The sequence below is a fragment of the Onychomys torridus genome, chromosome 16, assembly GCF_903995425.1.
Source record: "Onychomys torridus chromosome 16, mOncTor1.1, whole genome shotgun sequence".
Classification (NCBI taxonomy): Eukaryota; Metazoa; Chordata; class Mammalia; order Rodentia; family Cricetidae; genus Onychomys; species Onychomys torridus.
In genome coordinates this window covers 47,354,021-47,359,997 of record NC_050458.1, presented here as the reverse complement: position 1 = coordinate 47,359,997, position 5,977 = coordinate 47,354,021, and the positions used below count along the sequence as shown (strand labels likewise).

The following is a 5,977-nucleotide window of genomic DNA, read 5'->3' as shown; positions in this document are numbered from 1 at the left end:
ACCGGGAGAGCTGGTTTGTGTGATTGACAGGGTTTGAGTGAAGCTGGGAACCAGAGCCTGACATAGCAGGGCCATGGACAGGACACGACAAGCATGGTCACAAGCAAGAGGGTCACAAGCAGGGGTGCAGCTCCCGGAAAGGAACTGCAGGGAAGCAGGTCCCTGGATAATCTGCAAATCCTACCTAGGCTCTGCTTGCTTCCAGCCGGCTTCATTCCCCAGCACCCTGCTGTCAGAGTCCGAGTTTCCTGCCCCCTCCCCAAGTCTCCCCATTTGTGCCGCCAGGCTTTTGCTAATACTCCACCCCACCACGGGCCCCTAGACGTCACCTCTCCATCAACACCATGTCATTTTCTTACATTTTCCCGTCATTTTTGGTGGTGACCTGTGCGGGTGGTCCCTCAGGCCAGGCCTGGCATCTACCCACTCCCACGGAGCTCAGAGTAACTGACTGCCTGTCCCCACTGCTCTCAAAGGAGACGGGGAGGCAGGACTGGGCAGAGGACAAGAATATGGAGGACAAGAGGGCAGCGAGAGAGACTAGGAAGTCTTCTAGGATGTTTAGGATATCCGTGGCCTCCGTCACTACTGTGGGCATTCAATGTCTTGACCCTAGGGAGGGCAGAAGAGGAAGGAACTGGGGGCAGATGGCTAGTGGGAGCAACTGGTCTTGGTGAAGCACAGCAGAGACCACAGGAGGCTGGGGGAGGTAGGTGACTGCTGGGACAGCAGCCCCTCTGCTGTCCAAGAGCAGGCTCTAGTTTGACATCTCCCCCCACCACCACCCCAAACCCAGCGCTGGCAACGCTCAGCTGTCGTCTGCGGTGACAGTTGAGTGGTTTAATACAGGAACCACAGGTGAAAGAGGTCTGAGGTTCCAGGCGGCGTTGCGGCTCCACCCCAGTGGTCCCACCCCAGCAGGCAAGGGCGGGGCCGAGGATGCCGCGTCCGGGTTTCATTCTAGACTAGAGGGGCACCGAGCCCAGACTCAACTCTGTCCCACCTGCACGCCGTGGCGACATGGACGCCAGGAAGCGCGGGACCAGAAGCCGGAGAAGCCGGGACAGCCCGGTGCCCACGCCATGCGTTCAGACCCTGTGCTTCGACCCTCTGGTGCGACACTGCGTGTCCTGTGAGCTCCTCCGCACGCCGGACCCTCCTCCGCACGGTAAGCAAGGCCGCGGTGACAGGCGGGGACCCGGCCCAAGGCCCCCTCTGCTGATCCTGGGGCCAGCGCTGCCCCATGGCCCTCACCGCCCGTCTCTCTCTGTCCCTCCCCCGCCCAGCCTTCGGTCCCTCGGTCCCCCGCCCTCCATCCGCATCCCCTTCGCCATCAGCGCCCGGGACAGCGCTGCAGCCGCAGGAGTCGGTGGGCATGGGACCGGGATCTGACGCGACCCTGCCGCTGCCCGGGCTCCTCTTCGGCGCCCCCGCGCTCCTGGGACTGGTGCTGCTGGTGGCCCTGGTGGCCCTGGTGACCTGGAGGTGGTGGCAGCAGTGCAGGATGGCCTCCCCGGACATCCCAGACGGAGTCCAGGAAGGTGAGAACTGTGTCTGGGGAAGCGCAATGGCGGCTGGGAGTGGGGTGATTAGGGGAGGTCCAGAACCAGGACCCAGGACTGAGGGGGTCTTGGAGAGTCAGCTCTGAGGCTGTCAGGTGCGCAAGAGCACAGCTCCGCTCAAGCCTTAATCCAAGCAAGGACTCAGAGCCCAGGACAGATGATTGGGGATGAAAGTGTCTGCCCTGCCCTTTGGGAACCCGAGGGGCCTGGTCCTACGTTATGTCCAGTAGACTGGCCAGACACCCTTCCCCCGTTAGCATCCCCCACCTCCTCATCTTTTCAAGTCTCTGGACTCAGCACTTCCTGTCCTGAAGACTTGTCATGTGCTGTTCCACTTCCTCCACTGAGGGCTGTTCCAGAGGAGGCTTCTAGAACAGGCAGGGAGGCTATGATTCAATCCTGACCTACCTTACCTGGTCCCTCACCTACCCCAGAGTCCCTGGACAATGTCTTCATGCCTTCCTCAGAAACCCTTCATGCCTCCGCTCCCATCTGGCCTACCCCCAAAGAAGATGCAGACACCACCCTGCCAGGCCATAGCATCCCAGTGCCAGCCACAGAACTGGGCTCCACCGAGCTGGTGACCACCAAGACAGCCGGCCCTGAGGAATAGGAGCCCTGTGGAGTTTGTGGACTCTCACCCGAGGGTTTGAAACGGAGCTCTTCAGGGACAGAGCCCATTGCCTAGAGGGAACCCAGCAGAACCACAGACACTACAGGCCGCAGGCTCCCACCAGCATGAGACTATTTTTGTGCTAGCCTTTGGCTCGAGAACATTCCATTTTTGAGGTTCTTTTAAGCTCTTATGCCTTCCGTGGCTGGGTAGGCTTGAGTGTTGGATGTTAATCTCTTCGAAGAGGTAGAGACTGGACACTTGAGCTCTTTCTACAAAATCTGGATGGTGGGCTGGGGAAATGTCTCAGCAGTTAAGTTCATGAACTGTTCTTGTAGAGAACTCCAGTTGTTCAGTTTCCCAGCATCCATGTCTGACAGCTCACAGCCATCTGTAACTTCAGTTACACACACACACACACACACACACACACACACACACACACACACACACAATTTAAAATGTTAAAAATAGGGGCTGGAAAGATGGCTCAGTGGTTAAGAGTTCTAGAGGACCAGAGCTCAATTCCCAGCATGCACTTCAGGTGACTCATTACTGACTTTTAACTCTTGCTTCCAGGGATCAGATGCCTCTGGACTCCATGGGCATCTTCATTCCCATGTACAAACCCATACACACACACTTATAAATTACAAAATACAGGGTGGGTGTGGTGGCGCACACCTTTAATCCTAGCACTGAGGAGGCAGAGGCAAGCGGATCTCTGTGAGTTGGAGACTAGCCTGGTGTACAGAGCGAGATCCAGGCTAGCCAGAGCTATATAGTGAGACCAAGTCTCAAAATAATAGTAATAAAATCTTTTATAATTTTGATTTTTTTCCCTCTAATTATTATTATTTTTAGATAATTGATCTCATTCTGGTGTTTAGAAGTGGTATGCTTGGAAGGTCAGGTAAAGTCATCAGGATGAAGCAATAATGAACACACCTTCTCTCTGGCCATGTGATTACTGTGCCCACTCTGGGCTCTGCCAGCAAGAGGGCTCTCATCAGATGTGGGCCCTTGAACCTTCAAGACTGTGAGCTAAGTCAACCTTATTTCTTTATAAAGTTATTTAGCCTTAGCGTTTGTTACCGTGCTATAAAGCAGACTAACGCAGGCACTATGAGCAAGAGCCTTGTAGCAGGGAAGGTGCTGTTACGCCAACATTAATCTGAATAAAGGCCGGCGGGAAGACGCTCAGTCTGTGTCTGGGTGTTGCGTTGCTCTGCTTCCTGCTTCGATGCTGACACAAGTGACAGCAATGAGCTGATGGTTTGATTTGAGGATTGAGTGCGAGAGTCTCTGGAATTTTCATTTTTCATAGCATTGGGGACCAGACCCATGCTAAACAAGTGGTCTACGCTGAGCTGCACCCCAACGGTAAGGTCAATTTTTAGAAATAACCTGGGAGTTGGGGGATGATTGGGCTGTTCTGTCCTGAGTCTCAGGTGTCAGTAACCCAGGAAGAACCGTGGATTTCTTTGGCTCAGTATGCTGGGACAGAAGATGCCATCTTCACCTCAATGGCAATTTCTAGAGCCATAGGAAGAAATCTGTAGTCTCAGGCTGGAGTCTACACCCAAGCTGAAGCAACACCACGGTGGTATTCTCTCCCCGGATAGCACCTAGGGCCCAGTGTCCCCGGGGCACAGCCCATTTGGCCACACACAGGGCCGTGGCCTATGGGACTCTTTCATAGAGAGGCTGGGGCAGGCCTTTGGCTCTGAAGCAGGCTGAGCTGAGGTCCTTTGTGTTCCCTCTGTGGACTGTTCGCCCCTTGACTGGGCTTTCTTGGCCAAGCTTGTGCCAACCCCAGGCTCGACACCACCCCCGTGGAAGCTGTTCCCTGACAGTGTGCTCTTCTCTCTGAAGCTACACATCCTCTCTATCCAATTCCGGGTCACCCTGCACTCACGACAGCCATCGCGTCTCCTGCCTGCCCTCCTCATGGTGAAGCTTGGGAAGCAGAGGCAGGCAGATCTCTGTGTGTTCGAAGCCCGCCTGGTCTACAAAGCAAGTCCCAAGACAGTCAGGGCTGTTACACAGAGAAACCCTGGGGGGGGGGCAGAGAGAAGGGAGGGGGAAATTGAGATACTCCCTTTGCATATTGAGCTGGAAAGTACATTGTGATAATGCAGAGTGGAGGCTGAGGAGAGCTGGCTTCTGTGTGGGCCGTGTCCATAATCATTGCAGTCATTAAGTTTCCCATCTTGGCCGGGCGGTGGTGGCGCACGACTTTAATCCCAGCACTCGGGAGGCAGAAGCAGGTGGATCTCTGCTGTGAGTTCAAGGCCAGCCTGGTCTAGAGAGCGAGTTCCAGAAAACACTCAAAGCTACAGAAAAACCCTGTCTCGAAAAACCAAAAAAAAAAAGTTTCCCATCTTGGGTCAAGATGGCTCACCCGGTTAAGGTGCTTGCTTCCAAGCCTGGCAACCTGAGTTTGATCCTGGAACCCACGTGACGGAAGGGGAGGACTGATCCCCACCAGTAGCCCCCTGACCTCCGCCAGTGTGTACTGTCCCCCTCATACTTTTCTTTGAAGTTCCATCTTGATCGTCACACACAGGAGGTCCTGTCTTTAAATACTCCCAGCTGGGCTTTCCAACAGTTGTCAAGCTTTCCATGAAGCGTCTGGTCCTTCACAGGCTCTGCTGGTGTCATGGGCACAGCAAGCGCCTCCTTCTGCCAAAACCTCTGTGTGGTCTTTGTTTCCAGAAGGACCGCAGTGACAATGGCCTTGACCTTTCTTTTTTCTTTCTTTTTCTTTTTCTTTTTCTTGTTTTTCCTTTCGAGACAGTGTTTCTCTATGTAGTTTTGGTGCCTGTCCTGGATCTCGCTCTGTAGACCAGGCTGGCCTTGAACCTGCCTGGCTCTGCCCCCTGAGTGCTGGGATTAAAGGCGTGTGCCACTGCCACCGCCCCTCGCCCCCCCCCCCCCCCCGCCGCTTGACCTTTCTAATGACCCCTGTGGATGACGCCCCTTTCCTGATGGCTAGGACGATTTCATATCTGCAAGCGTGGTTATGTGATTCCGAGACACAGATCACAACCAGCTGAGTTTATATTGGGGTTCCTGCTCCTACCTGGTCTGCCTACCCAACAGAGGGTCACCTACCCAAGCTAGGTTCTTGGGAGTGGCTGGACCCCACTTGTTTTCATCACTACTCAAAGACTAGTCTTTGGCGTTAGTTTTGGCCCAAGGTCGATTCTGGAAGACACACTGGATGAGGTGGGGACAGAGGGAGACAGCCCGACACCCCCTAGCCTGCTTCTGTCTGGAGTTGCCTTTGGAGGGTCTGGTTTCCCCGAGGTCCCCGGGGACTGACAGGTGGGGGCAGAGGGCAGAAGTCTCAGTTCCCCTTGGTGTTTCCTGCAGGCTGTTTTCACTTCCTGCTTGGCAGCTCGGGGCCTGGGTGCTGCTCAAAGTGGAGGTGGGGACCCACTGGCGAAGCCAGATAAGAAGGGCTGCTGACCACCCCCACCCCCGCCCCAACCTCCTCTTTGTCAGCAGAGATGAAGAACACAGCTACAGCACCGTCCTTAGAAGTTGGTCTGCCTGTCGCCTCCGCGACGGGAGAAACTCCATCTGCGCAGCTCAGGAAGTCGGGGACAGACCACCAGCCGCAGCTTAGCGGGTCGGGGTAGAGGGGCGGGGCCTGGGGCGGGGTTGCAGGAAAGGGGTGTGACCAGAGGCCAATGCAAGGGGTGGGGTCAAGGGCGGAGACTGATAAAGGGCAGACTGAGGCAGCTGTACCTTCTTGTTTTGTTTTAAGAAGCGTCTCCAGCAGTCCAGGCTGGGC

At 55.4% G+C, this 5,977-nt stretch overlaps 1 protein-coding gene across 3 annotated transcripts; it reads left to right on the top strand.

The window, feature by feature from the left end:
- Positions 1-672: 672 nt before the first annotated feature.
- Positions 673-2,562, top strand: Tnfrsf13c (TNF receptor superfamily member 13C). 3 transcript variants are annotated; one of them, XM_036208676.1, is made up of 3 exons: positions 673-1,168; positions 1,338-1,541; positions 1,997-2,562. In XM_036208676.1, the coding sequence occupies exons 1-3, from the start codon at positions 1,021-1,023 to the stop codon at positions 2,173-2,175; spliced, it is 531 nt and encodes a 176-aa protein (XP_036064569.1). In that variant the 5' UTR covers positions 673-1,020; the 3' UTR covers positions 2,176-2,562. The 3 variants fall into 3 exon arrangements, with proteins under 3 accessions (XP_036064569.1, XP_036064568.1, XP_036064567.1); XM_036208675.1 differs by having other exon boundaries at positions 1,287-1,541; positions 2,030-2,562; XM_036208674.1 differs by having other exon boundaries at positions 1,287-1,541.
- Positions 2,563-5,977: the final 3,415 nt, after the last annotated feature.

Bases quoted from the DNA above. Each gene is read 5' to 3' on its own strand.
- Tnfrsf13c (XM_036208674.1), top strand. From the start codon at position 1,021: ATGGACGCCAGGAAGCGCGGGACCAGAAGCCGGAGAAGCCGGGACAGC. The intron at 1,169-1,286 runs GTAAGCAAGGCC...TCCCCCGCCCAG, and splicing joins GCCGGACCCTCCTCCGCACG to CCTTCGGTCCCTCGGTCCCC. The intron at 1,542-1,996 runs GTGAGAACTGTG...CACCTACCCCAG, and splicing joins CCCAGACGGAGTCCAGGAAG to AGTCCCTGGACAATGTCTTC.